Consider the following 19695-nt stretch of genomic DNA (forward strand, 5'->3'; position numbering starts at 1 on the left):
AATAACATTACTTCAGATTTTGTTTCCTAAATATTTTACATACCATTCCAACTAAAAAAATACAGCAGAATCAATATGGAAACAGAAACTATGATATATTTAACCACACCTTCTATTATGTACTGAAGATATTCTATCTCTGAATCCTTGCAAACAAAGAAAACAACAATTTGATTCCTATTTTGTTTTCCAAAATATGTGAGCTTTGATTCTTAACGTAAGAAAAATTTCGATTCACATTTATTTAAATATTATAATTAATATATATATAAACTTAATAAATTTTTAATATTACGAATATGTAAAATTAAAACATTTTAAAATACTATATAATATGGTTATATAGTAGATGGCTTATAAAGAAGACATGTTGGAATTGATAAAATATCATTAAATTTGTACTCATACGGGTTAAATCCTTATTTTATTATTTGTCAACACTAATTAATATTGAATATTTGACATATAAAAATTAAATTGATTTAACTAAGATTGTGTAAAATACTTAAATCATTAGGAAAAATGTGACTTAATCATAGCGTATAAATGAATTACTATATATTTAGATTCCTATTTTTGTTATAATAATTAAAAATCAAAATACAATCTCAAACACTAAACAAAATAAACTAAATATAATAAAAAAAATAGTCGTGAAATATATTGCGGGTTAAATAATTAACATAAATATTTAGCAGCACAAACGGTCGGTAAATTTAGTTATTCCTCTATTTGCAAAATATACAATATTTAACAAACAAATACAATATAAAATATAAATAATAACAAAAATTATATACACGCGATATACCGCGGGTTAAAATTTAGTATGGGAACAAAAACGGAGTAATATGCATTTGATGAGAGAATTGCGAGATCATTGGGATCTTTTATACGCAACCTCAAGTCAACCTTTCGAAAGCGTGTGCAATATTCAGCATCGATTAGAAACAATTGTGCTTGGACACATACCAAATTGATTTTTTTTTTTTGACACGTAGTAATCTCTATAATTTCTCCCGGTGGCCGAGACCATCCGTTGATCAAATTCAATGAAAATGTATATGGAAAATTAATAAATAATTAACATAACTAGCTAATATTTAAGAAAGTATTAGACGGTAATTAGATAGTAACCGAACACCTAACATCTAGAACGCTTAATCGAGACCTAAACAATCCAAACAATTTTAAGCGGTTTAGGATTAAAATATAAAATATTATATATATGAATTTATAGATAAAAATTACATAGAAATATATATATGTTAGAGAAATAAAAGTAATTAATCATAAAATTAATAGATTTTTATTTAATTTATATCAAGAACATATGAACGTTTTTTTTTGTTCAACCGAACATATGAACGTTTCTAATTATGTATATGAATGTAAAACTTAAAAATTTAAATATGCAAAATTAAAAATTATAAAAATATAATTTTAAGCGGTCCAGACGGTTGTCAAGGCGTCGACTAAGCGTCTAAACAGGGGCGGATCTAAAGTATTGGGAGGTGGGGCACTTGCCCCATGCTCATTAGTAATAAGTCTTCAGTTGTCTATCTTGCTATTATGATTAAGCACATTTGGTGAAACGTGGCCTATGTTATGTAGAGAGGTGATAACTGATAATTCTTATTCAACAATGAGAGCACATATTTGTACAACAGGTTGTTAAGGTTGTTATGATCATAATCTAGAGATACTCAGAGATTACGAAAGCTATACAAGATAAGCACTACTATAGATAAAGACTATCTATATAATACGCCTCCTCAAGATGGACGTTGGCGACAGAGTCCAATCTTGGCCGAGAGATCAAGAAAACGAGCATGCGAAAGTGGCTTCGTTAACGCGTCAGCACGCTGGTCCGCAAAGCAAATATGATCGAAACAAAGGTGTTTATCCTATACTTATTCACGAACGAAGTGATAATCCAGTGCAAGATGCTTCATACGAGAGTGAAACACCAGATTGGCAGAGCGGTAAGTTGCACCAATGCTGTCACAATAAAGAATAGGAACATCCATAGACTTAAGACCAAGTTCCAACATGAGAGAAGTTAGCCATTTGACTTTAGAAGCAGCCGCCGTTAGTGCCAGATACTCAGCTTCGGTGGACGACCGAGCAACGCCGGCTTGTTTCTTAGACGACCAAGAGATAGGTTGTTGACCCAAGTAGGTAATGTAGGCACCCGTGGAAGTGTAATCATCTCGATTCCCAGCCCAATCAGCGTCGGAGTACGCATGTAAGTTGGACGGAGACTTAGCGGAGAAAAAGATACCCATGTTTGCATTGCCTGCAAGATATCGGAGCACACGTTTCACAACTTCCCAGTGTAATGTGCATGGCTGATACATGTATTGAGATAACCGGTTGACAGCAAAGGCAATTTCGGGCCGAATTAAGCCGAGATACTGAAGACTCCCCACAGTCGCACGATAAGTAGAGGGATCAGCGAGAAGTTCACCAGAGGAAAAAGAGAGAACCTGACCAGAGGCCATCGGTGTAGCAACAAGCTTAGCAACGGCCATTTTTGTCTTGCGAAGAAGGTTAGTGATATACTTGGTCTGCGTGAGATGAAGGCCAGCACTTGTGCGGTAAGCTTCCATTCCAAGGAAATACGAGAGCTCACCTAGATCTTTGAGTGAAAACTTAGCAGCAAGAAGATCAGTAACGCGTGTGATAGCAGAGGTGGATGTGCCCGTGATGATGATGTCATCAACGTATATGAGCATATAGACAAAGGAGTTTTCGGAGCGCAGAACAAAGAGTGACTCATCAGCAAGAGACTTCTTGAATCTAATACTGACAAGAAATTCTTTAAGAGCATTGTACCAAGCATTTGGTGCTTGCCTGAGGCCATCCACATCCTTGTTAAGACGACACACATGGTTAGGACGATCTTTGTCAACAAATCCTGGGGGTTGGAGCATGTAAACTTCCTCCTTAAGCGGAGCTTGAAGAAAGGCATTGTTAACATCAAGCTGTTGGAGAGGCCAATCAGAAGCAACAGCCATGCCGACAACAAGATGAATAGTAGCGTGTTTGCTGACCGGACTAAAGGTCTCATAGAAATCCACACCCGGACGCTGGTGAAACCCTTTAGCAATGAGACGATATTTGTAGTTGTCCACCGAACCATCAGGTTTTCGTTTGATCTTGTAAACCCATTTAGAACCAACAATGTTAGTAGCAAGAGCTCTGTCGACAAGATCAAAGGTGTGGTTACTGAAGAAAGCATCATATTCAGTGCTCATAGACCACCTCCATTTTTCATCTTGTAATGCTTGTGTGAGATTCTCAGGCTCCAGTTCCTGCAAAACAGTATGATGGCCATACTTGGTGTTTGGTTTCTTGATATTTTTTTTAGAGCTTGTTACCATCGGATGAGCATTAGTCACAAGAGGAAGCCACGTATTTGATACAGAGGGATCATCGGCAATAGCTGCAGTGCGAGAAATGTTATGGTTTGACTCTTGCGTCGTGGAAGACACATCAGCGGTAGGTGAAGGAGTAGAATACGAGATATTGGCAAAGACAAGTGTTTGAGGAAAGATAGGAACAATAGACGCATAAACGAAATCAGAGGAAGAGGTGTTTTCAGAAGTGGATTGTGTTTGAGCTAAGAGACGAGAGAAAGGAAATACCGATTCAACAAAATGAACATGGCGGGAGATGTAGACACGAGAAGTCTCAACATCGAGGCAGATGTATGCACTCTGAGTAAGAGAATACCTCATGAAGACACACGGTTTAGACTTTGGAGTAAACTTGTGTTGACCATATGGTTTGATCCACGGGTAGCATAGACAGCCAAAGATGCACAGCTTCGAGTAGTTGGGTGTGTCGTGAAACAACGGTTAATAAGGAGTATGATCCGCCAAAGTTGGAGTGGTGAGTCGATTTATGAGGTAGACGGTCGTCGCAAAGGAGTAGGTCCAGTAGGAATGAGGAATCTGTGCGTGTGTGAGAAGCAAGAGACCTGTTTCCACTATCTGGCAGTGTTTCTGTTCTGCCATTCCATTGTGTTCAAGAGTGTGCGGTGGACTGGTGAGGTGGGAAATTCCGTGAGTAGAAAGAAATGGTCGTAATGCAAGATACTCGCCACCATTGTTAGAGAATAATGTAAGGATCTTTTGGTTGAATCGGTTTTCAACGAGAGCTTTGAAGATAGGAAAGATTTGAGCAACTTGATATTTTGTTTTAAGAGGATAAAGCCAAGTATAACGAGTGTAATGATCAACAAAAATCACATAATACTTGTAGCGATCAATGGAAATGACAGGAGACGTCCAGACATCAGAGAAAATAATTTCTAGGGGTCGAGTAGACACAAGAGTAGACATAGAGAAGGGAAGCTTATGACTTTTATTGATGGAGCATGAATTGCAAAACAAAGAAGAGGATACAGAGGAAGTACTTGGTAAATGAAATTTAGCTAACATAATATGAAGAGTTTGAGTGTTTGGATGTCCTAATCGAGAATGTCATTCCGAAGGATATGACTTTATTGCAGAAAAAGCTAAAGCAAAAGGTTTGGAGGAAGAGAGTGGCCACTCGTTCACGCCCTCATTGGCCTTGCCTTTGAGTAGTGTTGTTCCCGTGTAAAGGTCCTTCACCTGAAAATCATACGGACAGAGTTGAACCATAACGTTATTAGTTTTGCATAACTTGTTGACGGAAATGAGGTTTCGTCGCATTTTAGGGACACATAAAACATTTTGAAGTTTGAGTGGTTTGAAATGAGAAGGGAAAGAAACTAAACCGGTGTGGGTAATGGGAAGTTTGGTATCATTACCAACCATCACATTGTCATTGCCATTGTAAGGTGTCTGCAGGGAAAGGTTGCTGAGATCATTAGCGGTGGTGGTGTAATGAGCCTGAGGTCGCCATTGGGGAGCAGGAAGAGGTAGATGCGGAGCCTGGGAAGGAGCAAACCCACGAAACTGATTGAATTGTTGAGCAGGGTAGGATAACTGATGTGACGGTTGTTGATATTGCGGACAACGTTTAGCGCCATAACCTTGAATACCACAAAGTTGACACTTGCCAAGATACGAGCGAGATGGACGAAAGCCACCACGAGTCGAGTTGAAGCCACCGTGAGACGAGGTGAAGCCACCATGAGATGATTGCCGTTAAAGGTGTGTCACATTAGCGGTTACAGGAACAGAGAGATTGGTTTCGCTTGCAGCCTTCAATGCGTTTTCTCTGTTGATAAGCTTCTCATGGAGCTCTTCGATGGAGATTGGTGTGTCACGGCCTTGAACCATCTCCACAATAGCTCTGTAGTCATCCTTGAGACCGCTGGTGATATAGTAAAAGAGATCTTCATGTGGTAACGGAGCATCAAGCAATGCTATTTGATCTGCTTTGTTAATGATACCATGCAGGTAATCATGTACGGACTTGTTTCCTTTGTTGCTCTCCTTGAGTTGATCCCCGATCTGACGGATGCGAACACGGGAGGACTTCCTGTAGGTGTTGGAGAGGATCTCCCAGATGTTGCGGGTAGTGGTGGCACAAGCAACCTTGTGACCATGTTTCAACTATAGATTTTGTTTTCATTATATTATTTTTTCTCAATATTTTAAATAGTACCTCACGTAACTTTTTATTCTAGATCCGCCGCCACTGCGTCTAGATCACTTTTTAGAACACTTTCAGAGCCTTTGTTAAGAAATTAAGTTACATTCTATTTTGTTTACTCAGGTAATAATATAGAAAATGAAACAAGAATTAAAGATACAACTATTAAACCATCTGGAAATCACATACTTTTGTACGTAGTAATTATAATACAAAATATATTCTCATGAGATAAAGAAAATTAAAAAGGCTTTAACTTTTACAACATTCCTTCTCTGGAAAGAATATGATAAGCCAATATGTGTGGGCGGACGTGTCCGAATAAATCCTATGTGTCAAAGAGTTCACCATGATTCGTAATATTTATTGCGCCATTCCACAATTTATACAAGATATGTCTGTCACACTCCTTGCTGAGGTCAGTAGAGGACGGAAACTAGTCCAAACATACATCAACTTTTGTTTTACCTATAAAAAGTATTAAATGATCTCTCGTTCTTTCATCAAACTCAAATCAATCTTTTTTTGTTTTGCATATCCTTTCCAAAGAAGAAGAAAAATGATTTCTATCTCCGAAACTGTCCTCTGCGTACATGAAAATGTCTATAAAACATGCATTGGAGTGATCAGCATCACTAGCAATGATCAAGTATTTGAGTATGCGGTATGCGGAAGCTGCATTTAGAGAGGACGGTGACAACGACGATGACGTTATCTATGATTATGCTCCAGCAGCATGAATGGATTATCTTTACTAGCTAAAGCATAGATTACTGGGTTTATATGTATCAACCATGAGTCCATGACTTTGCACTTGTTTTATGACGTCCTTTATGTTCGTCTACTTAACACTGTCCCTATATAGTTGTGACATATTCTTATTGTAACTATTAACGCCGTCATATCATATGAACCTTGTTTCTTGTTAAGTTGTTTAAAGTACACTAGATGAGCACCCGCGCTACGCCGTGGGTTTTTTCTATTCGTATTTTATAGTATGATAGTATATAGAGGTGATTTCAACCTATGCTTAAATGCACAATTCGCTTGAGTTATTATGAACCTTTACATTTAGCATCATGTAAGAATTTAGAACTATAACCGTGCAAGCGCTTTTATATTTTATTATTAGCATTGTTTGAGTTTCCTTCTTGTACTTCTATTTTTTCAATGTTTTAAATAGATAAGAAAAAAAGCTTGAAATAATAGATTCATCTTCTTTCCTGAAAACTCCATCTACTCTTTGATCCTAAATAGATTCTAGTTTATTTTCAATGGGAAGAGGATCTCAAAAACATTTTGTTATTTAGGATTGCTGCAACATCCATCAGTGTATTTTGTTATTTAGAATCTGCTACTGCTTGTTAGTGGGTTTGCCTTTAACCCAAGTTCCGAACACGATTGACATAGTGCTGAAAACACTACAAACTCAAAAAGAAAACTTTTAGCATATATATGATGAAGCATCGCATAAGATAAAATTTACTCTTTGGGATATTGTACGTAGAATATTTACTGGAGATTTATTTACCCTAACTAATTTAGTTTTGAATGCATTTTGCAGTAGTTGTGCTCATGATTTGTATTGAACAGCCATACACAACAATGTCAAGAAATCCCTTTTGTGGGAATTATTCGCCCATAAACCTACAATAAATTCTAAACTGTTAGGATGTATACATACTATTTTTGTTTGGGTTTTTTCCGTTTGATGTCTTGGATATAAAACCTTACCAGTGAAAAAACATTTTCAGTAAGTTTTTCAAACTGCCATAACAAAGATAAAGTTAAAAAGTCTTTAATATTTTACCCGATAAATGAAAGATGATTTATTGAATCAAAGATCATTTTTTTTGTTCTGAATAAAATGTGAGACTGTATTCAAAAGGAAAAATGACCTTTTACATTTATTTTGGCAGAGCTATTAACAGAGTATTGCTTTTAAATACTGATAAAACTTTTGGACTTTTTAATGCTGGAAAAAAAAACTTTAGGACGAGACAAAGTTTAGAGGTTGAGTCGTTAGACACGAGTTGCAAGCCAAGCTTGTAGACCTTTCTCAAACAGCATTCTTTTCAAGAATCCTATATTAGAGAAGATTGAACTTCTTAATCTTATTCATCTCAGAGCTTCGTATAAGTTATAATCAAAGTCGATCTGTTCTTTATTGGTCGTATATATACCCGTTATTTTACCTATAATATTTCATGAAAATGATTGTTTTGTTGCAGGATGATATTGAAGCTCAAATGAGGAGACTACGTCTAGAGCTATAAAAAAACTATGGATATGTTTATAAAACCTTAAAAATTACAAATCGGTTCTACATAATTGAGAACCATCTCTGAGGATTTTACCTTGACAATATGCATTTGACAGATCAAAAGCTTTTACATCTCCACGGATAATGAGTTTCATAATCATTGTGCTACCATCTTAATTAAGACCCTGCAGGAATAAGCTGATTCTTCCACCTACGAAACAAAAATAAAAACAACATTACTACTCAACACCCGGTTAAATCTTAGTTTCGTTAATGAATATTGCCTAAAAACAATTTAAAAAGAGACATTGAGAGCAGATAAGAGCAAAGCTCTTTCTGTAGTGAGGGTATCCTTGAACAGTCTCTTAGCCAGCCTTGCTCAGTTTTCCTATGTCTCAAAGCTAAAGCGTTTCTAGAAGAACCGTCGACTCAACTCATCAGCTTCATCAACTTCTTAGCAGTTTTATTTTTTCCTCTCCTCATCTTCTAATAAAATACATCCTTCATCGATCCCACTGTAAGCATTCCCTGCGGCTTCTTGTTTGGATATCCCATGAGGCTGAATCATCAATGCGTACAATACCTTAACGATCTTTATCTAAATTTCAATGTCATATTGTGCGGCTGCCAAAGACTTTGGTGGGGACTGGCTTCTGTTTTGCCCTAGGAGTCTTCATGAAACAAACATATTAATTAGTCTAGATGCAGATTGCAGAAGATAGAGAAGATGAAACTGAAGAAAGACAATTGAGTGAATTCTGAGAGTCTGACCATCTTCTTCGAGAGGTGTAGGTAACAGAGAAAACGTTAATATATCCTGGTATTACAATAATGATCTTCCTCAATTCTGATTTTTATTATTAGAGCAGTTACACTATATCTTCTAAAACGTAAGAAAAGCCCAAAAGATTAGGATTTTTTTTTGTGCTTACAGATGGCATATTCTCCTTTGCTGATGGCCTCTTTTCATATATATGATTTCGGTACATTTTGGAGAACAGTAGCCCACCTATGAAAATTGAATCAACATAATTCCATAAGCATTTAATAGAATAATCATTATTCCTTTAATAATGGTAGTTTTCAATAATAGAAGAAACACATAGTTTTGACAACAACAAAAAAAAAAAAAAAGATATATAGATTTGTCAAAAACATGCTAACTCGTACAAACAAACAGCATGCAAAAAAGGACCGCTTAATATGTGGATCGCTACTATTGCTAGGTTCACAAAAAAAAAAACCGCTTCTGCCCGTGAGCACTTCCATCGACACTCATTCGCAGCACAATTTCGTTCGAGTATCTTATGTAAAATTGGCTATACCATCGTTTGATCTGCTGTAAATTATATAAGTTGTATTTTATTGTAAAAAATACATAATGCTATTAACAGTCTTAAAAGGACTCTGGCAGGAGAATTAATCGCATGACTTTGATAATGATGCATACTCTAGTTGCGACAGGTATGTTGGTCCTCTTATATAGTCTTCTTTTTTTCTTGTGTTTCTATTTTTGATTGTTCTTGTTTTTGTTTTACAACAGTTTACCATCGTTCATTCTTATGTGATCTACAGAACCGTCACCCGTATGACTCACGACAACACTAATACAGTAAAGCTTTATGATAGGACTTGTGAAGCAATGGCAGATATTTCTAAACAATTGGTAAGCTAAAGTTACGTTTTATTTTGTTTTTCTTTTTGCTTTTTCTTCTTTTCTTTATTTTATTTTTTATTTTCCTTTAACTTGAGCAAACTCTTTATGTCTGGTTAGGCGTTGCCGCTTCTAAGCAAAGAGCCCGATGAATATATTATGATGAAGCTTGTCAAGTGTTGGAGTAACCATACCGACATGCTAAATTGGTTCACTGATATGCTTGTTCTTGACAACACACCAATGTACCCACCAAAACCAAAAATGAAGGATGTTTTCTAATGTCTACACATTCTTCCGCGACCTGGTATGGCATATATTCCTGTAGTTCTTAGTTTACTTGGTTCAAATCTCTGTCTTCTTTAATCACTACAACCAAAAATAGGAAAACTCGTGAGAAATTATTTCTTTCCCTGGACATGTCATAAAAGTATGTGTCCATACATTTGCCAGCTCATACTTGTAACTATCCATGCATTTGTTTACTTCAGGTTTATAATGTGATACAGTCAGAGGCCAAAACAGCCGTTTTAGCACTTGTGAGTATGAAATCTTTAATGCCGTTACTTTAGTCACTCTGGTATTGCCTGGTTCTGATTCCATCTTACCCTTACCGAAATTATTTTCAGATAAAAAGAGAATGTGAGGGCGAGTAACTATTGAAAAACGTTCTAGATATCTCCATTAAGTTGGGATCATATGAAGAGGGTTTTGAAACCTTCATCCTTAAAGGTACTGCATCGTACTACTTTACCAGGGCGACAGAATGGAACTATCTGTATCCTCTCTCTTCTTACATCGTGAGGTACGAGGAATGCGTAGAAGAAGAGTGGCGAAGAGTATATATGTATCTAAATTTTACATTGTTTGATATTATATTTTTTGATATATAAATAACTGCCTTCAAAAAGCGGACAGATGAGCCACATCAAATAAGTTTTTGAATAGTGTTGTTTAAGTTAGTAAATTAAATTCATAGTTATATTATAAATTATATTAATATTGTTTTTTTAAGTTGGACCGCACTTCAAATGCACAAATGGAATGGAAAAATATCACAAATGGAATGGTTTTGCCGTTGCCTTTTACCTTTGTCTTTCGTACAGTGGTAGGATTTAAACCATAAAGAATTTATCTTCATTCGCGTACGTAGTTAGAAAAACAACAATATCACTGGTAATATTTCATGTATAAAATAAGCTTAAATTTAGTTGCATGCAAAAATATTGAGTATAAAATATTTATAGTTTATTCTAATATCAATATCATTTTTTGGATAGATTTGAGTGAGTTTTAGCATAATTGGGATGATTTGAAATATATACTATAATTTTGGAGAATGAAGAAGACATTTTTCTTTAATTAATAACTAAAAATTAAGAAAAAAATAAAAAAAAATTTTGATTTCTTAAGTTTTACAAATATAAATTAAAGCTTTTCTGATAGTAAATAGAATTATTTATTCAAAGTTTTAGATAATGGTTATTACTCTAAATATGTAACTAATTTTCCTTAAATTTATATTATTTTATTTTATTACAAATTTAAAATATAATTTACAATTGGAATGAATTTTATTTATTAATTTAAATAATACTTAGATAAATATATAAGGTACTATGGTAATTTTTCATTGAGATATATAGTTTTCAAATTCCTATTAAAAGTCTAGTATTTTTTTTTTAATTTCTATAAAATATTGTATATTTATCAAAGTCCAACAAACATATTATACATATGTGAGTGAGGGAAAATGCATAAGATACTTAAGGGACATTTTTAAGAATATACTAACTTTTGTAAGAAATTTGAAAACTATACACAATAGTCAATACAACAATAATTTGAAAAGTACAATTTTTAAAAGTGAAAAAAGGAAAAATATACTATAGATGTGGAAAGCAATACTAAATTTTATAAGAAACTTGAAAACTATACACAATAGTCGATTTTTTATTAGTTTTCAATCACTACCAACCACAATCAACTGCAAACGCCTAAATATTAATTAGGGATATATAGATGTGGAAAGCAATTAAATTAAAGTTTGGGGTAAAAAGTAACGGCCAAAAAAAAAAGAAGTTGAGCTCTTGGTATAATTATTACTTCGTGGGAGCATGTGAATGAAATAATGGTGGACATAGATTTAGAGCTTTAAAATAATGGTGATATCTATGATGTCAAAAAGGAAAAAAAAAAAAAAAAAAAAAGAGAGATATACAGAATCCAAAGACACTGAAGAAGAAAGCCATTGACATAACTAAGCTTCTTGGGGATGTAGTATCTTAATTCTTGAAGGAATAGAGATTACAAAGATCTTAAGGTATGTTTCTTATAATTATTGAATATAACAATTAAACAATATCAAAATCTTGAAGAAGGTCTCTAGATAAGGTTCGATTTCTTCATTTTATACGTTTTTTTGGTGGGTAAGAAAGATAACAAATGTAAACACACAAAAGAAGATAGATCATCTTTGCGTATCATGATAACGTTAGTTTGGTGCCATGTCTTTTAGTTTCTCTATCACCATCATGTCTTTTGCTTCAAGTAAGTTATGATACTTTTTTTTCAACATAATCCACTTTGGTTTTATATTGAGATGAATCCGTAAATGTGTTTTCTTTTTACTAAATCCTGTTTGTCTTAATCTCCTGCTGTCTAATTTGGATATGATTTTGTACTTCCAGAATCTAATCTTGGTCAATGGTCATAATATTTCTTGAATTGTTCATACTTCATAAGCTAAGAACACAGTAAAAAGGTATTAAAACGATAGTGATGTTGCGTGCACTGAAAACAACCCAAGTGATGTTAGATAAACTGTCATTGTGCAGCTCAGTATTGTCTATATATAACCTAAACCAAGAAATCATTCAGAGATTTTCAACTCAATTTCACTCATTTGAGTATCTTTCGAAAGCATATTTGAGCAGAGAGAGAGAGAAAGATTTTTACAGCTGAGGATGGTGTTCTGCACCGATGACGCGGCCACAGGTGTTAGAGATGCCTTCACTTATTGTTACAGATGCAAAGGTAGGAAAGTAACACTTTCGGATCACGAAGAGGATGATGATAACAAGCCTATCGGAGACTTTAACTACGACCATGAAGTAACTAGAAAACTAAATTCATTTGCCTTTCGGTTTCATTTTGCTTTCTTCTATCATTCTTCTTCAACGACAAGAGTTACAAAACCTTTCTTTTTGTGACTGTGTTTTCTTTCAGGTTGTTGTTTTCGAGATTAGAAGTCGGGCAATGGAGAAGCTAAGGAAGAAGTCAAGGATAGGAATGGAAAGACTAACTTACCAACCGGCAAAGGAATGTGACATCGAAAAGGAAGAGGGTAACGAGTTTTGTTCGGTGAGAAGCAGTTTTTTCAGAATGTTGTACGAGTGATTTGAGCATAGAAGGATATATGACGGCGAAAACTGAGTTCTCGAAAAATTCAAGCTTAAAAGGTTTAGAGCTGGAGAAACAATGGAAGATGCATTACGTAAATGAGATTAGGAAAGGATCAGTTATTCAAGAGTTATGTCACTGCCAAGGATGGCCATTTGGTTTGGGACGTAAAGCTGCAATGCTTCCGCCTCTTCCAAAGTCACCTGCCGAGTCATGGTCTTGGAGGAAGCCAACAAGAGTTACTCCAATTCCATTCGTTTGAGAAAAACCAGCTCTAAATGTTGAATCATTAAAAACAAAAAATCTCTCATGTAAAGAAACAGTAAGAAAAGAACGAACACAAGGGCCTGTTAAAATAGTTGGAGCTGTGAGTTTATTTTTCAATTGGTGTTAAGCTCTAAATTTGAAAGCTTCGTTTTGGGGAAACAATGAACAAACTCACCTTATATGTCTTTTGGTCAGATTGACCTTTATTATGTGCTAAGACACAATAACGCAATAAGTCAATAACAACATGACAAGTTTTGCTCGCATTTAAGATCTTCTCTTTCAGTTTTATGCCCTTTGCTCCACGTAAGACCCGGAGAGTCCTGAAGTTCCAAGAACAGTGACCTACAGAAGAAACAAAATCAATGCTTAGCCTTAATATGGTGCCTGAAAATGCCATACATAATTCAAATCATGAATTTCCAACAAGCCTAGAGGATGCATGAAGGTTGACAAAGAAAGTAAGGAAATGATCACAAATAGAACAAGTGAGAATGGGGAAGACAAGTTGAAATTGTCGATTACACTACTCATACTTGAATCAGGCTGTTCTCGCTTAGCTTATATGTTGCTGTCATAGGTGCACATTGCAACTTAATATCAACAGTGAACAATTTCTGCGAGTATAGATTCCTATAATCAAGTGAAATAATATAATTACATTACCTTTCTCCATCCTAACCTGGATGATGCATGAAGGTTGAGAAAAAGATAGAATAAATCACATATAGTATAGTGAGAATGTGCAGGACAAGTTGAACTTGTCGATAATTATGCAAAGTCATGTTTCAATCAGGCTATTCTAGCTTACTATCTTGCTGTCAAATATGCATATCACAAGTTATATCACCACATGAGAAGAAGTTTCAAGATTCTAGGCTCCTAAAGGCTAAAATCAAGTAAAAGGATGTAATTTTATTACCTTTCCCCATTCAGAACCAAGCCCGCTGCATCTCATCTTCAAGTGGATCATCTTTGTCCCCAACTCCATCTCAACCTTCTTCTTCAAGTAAACTTCTTCAGGTTCAAAGGACTCTAGGTAATCAGCATACCTCTGATAAGCAGTACGCAGCGCATCAGTTATATCATTTGGTAAAGGCCTCACACCCTGCACACACAAAATACAAAAACCAAGTAAACATCAAACAGCCAGAAAAATGAAACGTTTGAGAGTGAGGCAAACAAACAAACACAAACTTCTCCACTCATTCCAATGCTATCATCGATTTCCATCTTTATGGAAGTGAGAATCCCACCGAATTCCTCAACAGCTTCAGCTGCTCGGAACACGTTTTTCAAAGCCTCTTGCCCTGCCTCGTCATCTGTGCTTTTCGATATCGCGCTTTTGGCATCTTCAACAACAGCAGTAGGAAGCTCAGCCCAATCTGCAGCCATCAAGTCTTTGAATGCATTCAAAACATCAGAGTCTTTCATCTCAGGCATGTGAGATACATCTTCGCTAAATCTCCGCACCTGTCCAATACCAATTGCTTGAGGATACCTCAAATCTGCAAATTTTCACCATCAACCATGTCAATTATATAAAATGCACACCCGAACAGACCTCAAAGTCTTCGTTGCCAAATCAGTCTCAAGAGGAGAATCAAATGATAAGTTCAGATGATAAATCTAACAGTCCTAATCCTCAATTGGAAGAACACAGAACCACAGTATGGATCCAATAGAGAAAACGATTTGTAATCACTAACCAAAAGGAGTTCGATTGGAAGGAGATGAAGAAGAAACGGCGAAGAATCCTCTCGTGGCGAGGAAACGATTGCGAGATAGCTGATTAGTGGCGGCTGATCTCGAAGATCGGAAAGTAGCGACGGTGGCCGCCGCAGCGGTTCGGCAGAGGGATCTCAGAAGCACCATCGTCGATTTAATCAGAAGTTGATGTTTGCAGTTTTTCTCTATCTGATGCGAAAGCTTTTTTGAACATTACGATGATGGTGACAACGATTTGGACTGTAGTAGATGTTGGGCTCATAAATCTTAGAGATTAAATATTTTGGCCCATTATAGCCCATTTAGATTAAACCTCCTTTTTTTTTTTCGACAACCTTCTTTCCATTTTCAGTAACGTGTGTCCATAAAATACAATAATTCAAATTGAATAACACTACATTTATAAAGATGTATTTCAATTCATTCAAGTTCTTTTACATTCCTTAATTAAATACTCTCTCCTAAATCATATACTTCTTTTTCTTGTTCTTTGAAGTTAGGTTGTGAAGTTAGGTTGTGTCATGTGTGAAGCTCTGATCATATAGTTAGCAGAGAATAAATTATTTTGCTGGTTATGATGATGCATATGAAGATGAATGTGAATGTGATGCAAATGCGGTCTACAATGGCATGGGATTAGTTGGCATTTTAGAAACCAAATTTTGGTGAGTATATCTGAAAAAATATTGTTGGTACTATCTGAAACGGGTTCGTGAATTACTAAGTGTAGTCAGTGGTCGCATCACAAATCGGTCAATTATTCGTTCATAATTTGCTTATATTTGTAATCCGATCTAGCTATTTAAAGCCTTCACAGCTTTTTATTTGTTCATTAAGTTTTTCCTACTTTTATATTCTTTAAATATTTGATAGCTATTTTTTTTTTCTTTGTTTTTCTTTTAAAGTCTAAAAAACACGCATCTAAATGTTGTCCTTATATTTTAAAATTTTCTACAAATTTATATATAACTTTTACATATTTTTCTTCCTTGTAAGATTCATTTCACTAATAATTCATTTATTTTCAACATAATCATTAATGATGGTGTAAGAGACTTTATAGAACTAGAATTATTCAAACAAAAACTACTTTAATATGTAGAGAGTAACATTCAAAAAATGGATTGGTTAGTGTTTAATGGATTTTTGACTGCTCAAAATTATACAACTACTCGATAAAAGATAAATTTCAGAACAGTTAAAAACACTATTATTATTTTTCATAATAATCGATCAAGAATCAATCCCCAAAAAACAGAAAATGGTATTGTTAGCGAAATTTCATATTGACTAATTGTATTATACTGTTTTTAATTTATTGTTCAAATGCATATTTTGTTTGTTAGCAAAATTTTATATTGACTAGTTGTTTACAATTAATCAATATATTTTTTAAAACATAGTTACACTCTATTTTTGAAAAATCACTTAAAAATAATTATACGACTTAAAAGTTGTTTGTACCAATTATGTTTTAATAATTAAAATTTCTGTAGTTAAATTTTCATAGGCTAAAATTTTAAAATCAAAATCTCTACAATAAAAAGAAAAAAATCGTTATCAATCTATCTCTCAAATTGATGTTTTAAGTATCACACAAAAAAATTATCTAAAATTGTTAAAGAAAAAGGATATTTATTTGCAGTGGTGAACTAATAATAATGCCCTAGAAGTTCCAACTTCAATCAATGAATTGTATTTTCTTATCGCTAATTCCTGATCTGGTACGTCACCAATTAGACTGAATATTATATTACCTTTTAGTTCGTTGGTGGCATCATTCAATTTTTAGTCAAAATGAACAAACACGTTGATCACTTTAAGTCACCTAATTAAATTAAAATTCAATGATTTCTTTTAAATTACAGCCTATCATTATTTCTAAAATTAATTTTTAATCAAAAAGTCTTATATTGGCTCCCTCTCCCTATCTATCTCTCCCCATTTTTATTTGTCTACCAAACAGATACACCAAAGCTGAACTCTCTTTTTCATTTCCATGGAATCTAAGAAGAACCAAGTCCCGTTGGAGCTACTTCCATGGTTAGTCGTCCATAGCGATGGTAAGATAGAGAGACTAGCTGGAACCGAAGTTTGTCCTCCTGGTTTAGATCAAGAAACTGGTGTATTGTCTAAAGATATCATCATCGATCCCAAAACCGGTTTATCCGCTAGAATCTATCGACCCGAATCGGTTCAACCCGGTCAGAAGCTTCCTCTCGTGCTTTATTTCCATGGCGGTGCGTTTCTCATCGCCTCCGCTTCGTTTCCTTGTTACCATACCACTGTTAACAAACTCGTCGCTCAGGCTAACGTCATCGCCGTCTCTGTCAGTTACAGGTAACGAATCTGTCATTTAATATTTTACGGTTCGGTCGGGATTGATGTTGAAATAAAAACCGGGAGTTTAGTGATTTGGTTCGGTTTGTTAAACTATCGGTTTATTCTGTTGCATGTGGATAATTTCCAAATAAAAATAATCCGTAAACCGAAATAAGTACGCTTCGGTTTGTTCATTATAGTCAAAATTTGGTTCGGTTTGGACTTTGGTTAACGAATACTGAATTCATAAAATAAACATTCGATTTGGATTAGAATTTAGGATGATTCAGTTATTTATGTAGTAATTTTGGGTTGTTCGGTTAATTTTGATAATTTCGGTAAAATGTGGTCATTTTATTCAATTTGCTCAAACTTTTCTAGTGAATTTTGGTTCAATTTCTACACATTTTCAGATCATTTTGAATATGCCAATTTCAAAACCTTTAAAGTTCATACTTCTCTGTATAATCTCTAACGGTGAAGACAATTTCAAAATACAAATTTTGTAACTCACAATGACTTCATCAATTGTTTTAGTTATCTTTTTTTTTTTTAATTAATTTGGACAGACTAGCACCAGAACATCCACTTCCTACAGCGTACGAGGACTCATGGACCGCGTTAGAGACAATCCTAACGGTAAACGAGCCGTGGATCAACGACTACGCTGACTTGGACCGTTTATTCCTAGTCGGAGACAGCGCGGGAGCTAATATCTCGCACCACCTTGCATTCCGTGCCAAACAATCCGATCAGACCGTTAAAATCAAAGGCATTGGAATGATCCATCCGTATTTTTGGGGAACACAACCTATTGGATCAGAGATCAAAGACAAAGCGAGGAAACAAATGGTGGATGGATGGTGGGAGTTTGTGTGTCCATCCGAGAAAGGATCCGATGACCCGTGGATAAATCCGTTTACGGATGGGTCACCGGATCTTGAAGGGTTAGGGTGTGAGAGAGTGATGATTGCTGTGGCAGAGAAAGATATATTGAAAGAGAGAGGGAAGTTGTATTATGAAAGATTGGTGAAGGGTGAGTGGATAGGTAAGGTTGAGATGATGGAGACGAAAGGGAAAGATCATGTTTTTCATATTTTCGAGCCTGATTGTGATGAAGCTGTGGAGATGACGCGACGCTTGGCTCTCTTTATTAACCAAGTCTTAGTTTGATTTTGTTAGTTTTGGATTTATTTTGCCAAATTTTATGGGGTTTTAAATGTATTTATATTTGTGACCAAAAACAAATAATAATAATAAAAAATGTTTGTATGATAATAAATATAATGTTTTACATCTTTGTTAATGCTGTTGTTATTGTTTTTTTTTTCCCCAAATTTGTATATTTTGAACATTTTATATGTGGTTTAAAGAGAGGTTCTCTTTCTAGTTTGTATGTTGTTCATAAGTTCTTGGATTGATACACAACCTTTGCTTCATTTTCGCGGCAAGGACACAAGACAAAATAAGAATTTATAGTAACCTAGAGTGTTAGGAAATAGTAATACTACTTACTTCATTAAAAGTTCTGCTTAGCTTCTACTATTTAGCATGGTTCCAAAAACTTCTTGATTTTTTCCCCATAACTTTAGGACTACCTGATTCTGAAAAACGTCATATAATATTTAATTGCTCACAAATAGTTTATTTTTACTAAACAATTGACAAAAATATTAGTATGATTAAAGGTGTAGCTGTTTTTACCACTTTCCTCTGAACTTTTGTTTCTCATGTCATTCGAGGACATTGTCATGTGTTTCTGTTTTATCTTCTTGAATTATTTGGTGAAGATCAAGTGTATTAGTGGGTCTGATTGGACTTTCAAATGTATTAGTAGTAAGTTTCTAGCAGAACTATTGTTTGTTTGAAAAAATTATTGTTTGTTTGAAAAAAATATGTGGCTGCAAGCACCAGCTTGACTAGCTTGTAACCATGGCCACTCTAATATTGGATCCGATTGGTGAACACAAAAAGTCTATACAACTTGTACAGCTTTTAATTTTTACCAATCACAAAATCATTACCAAAAAAATTATCAAAAAATTTACTCTGTTCTTTTGTACAACTTTTTTTTAAAGCTTTGCAATATTTCATAACAATTTATCTACGCTTTTCTGTACAGTTTTATGTACATTACCAATGAGATCCGTTACCAATCAGACCTATTATTGTTTCTTAACTTATAGAAAAAATGATTCCGCTAAGGTTCAACCACCACATTAGACTTTTTTTTTCTTTTTAACAAAAAAATTTGTCCAACTTCCCATATGATTTTTGGGTTCTCTTGTCTTTTTCTCTTCGTTTTCATTATCAAAGATCTCTGGGTCTTGAGGTCGCCTCTTATGACACAATTATCTTAGTTACGATAGACAAGGGTTATATTTTTCGAACTATTACTACATCGTATTGGTTTCTACAACTTTCAAATGCACCTTTAGAGGTTTACCATGTATCTACTTACATTTAC

At 34.7% G+C, this 19695-nt stretch overlaps 2 protein-coding genes and 1 pseudogene across 3 annotated transcripts; 2 read left to right on the plus strand and 1 right to left on the minus strand.

Annotated features, from left to right (window-relative positions):
* Positions 1–12328: 12328 nt before the first annotated feature.
* Positions 12329–13295, plus strand: LOC104759807 (uncharacterized; annotated as a pseudogene). The gene is made up of 2 exons (XR_015585637.1): positions 12329–12622; positions 12738–13295. The product of XR_015585637.1 is annotated as an uncharacterized LOC104759807 (transcript).
* On the minus strand, positions 13260–15175 carry LOC104758044 (succinate dehydrogenase subunit 5, mitochondrial-like). Its single transcript, XM_087493571.1, has 4 exons — positions 14888–15175; positions 14376–14686; positions 14101–14286; positions 13260–13523 (listed from the first exon to the last, which is right to left on the minus strand). The coding sequence occupies exons 1-4, from the start codon at positions 15051–15053 to the stop codon at positions 13467–13469; spliced, it is 720 nt and encodes a 239-aa protein (XP_087349697.1). The 5' UTR covers positions 15054–15175; the 3' UTR covers positions 13260–13466.
* Positions 15176–16755: 1580 nt separating this feature from the next.
* On the plus strand, positions 16756–18534 carry LOC104758045 (putative carboxylesterase 2). Its single transcript, XM_010480849.3, has 2 exons — positions 16756–17246; positions 17798–18534. Exons 1-2 carry the CDS (start codon positions 16906–16908, stop codon positions 18399–18401), a joined length of 945 nt encoding a protein of 314 aa, XP_010479151.1. The 5' UTR covers positions 16756–16905; the 3' UTR covers positions 18402–18534.
* Positions 18535–19695: the final 1161 nt, after the last annotated feature.

The sequence above is a fragment of the Camelina sativa genome, chromosome 17 (genome assembly GCF_030686135.1).
Source record: "Camelina sativa cultivar CO46 ecotype springtype chromosome 17, ASM3068613v1".
Classification (NCBI taxonomy): domain Eukaryota; kingdom Viridiplantae; phylum Streptophyta; class Magnoliopsida; order Brassicales; family Brassicaceae; genus Camelina; species Camelina sativa.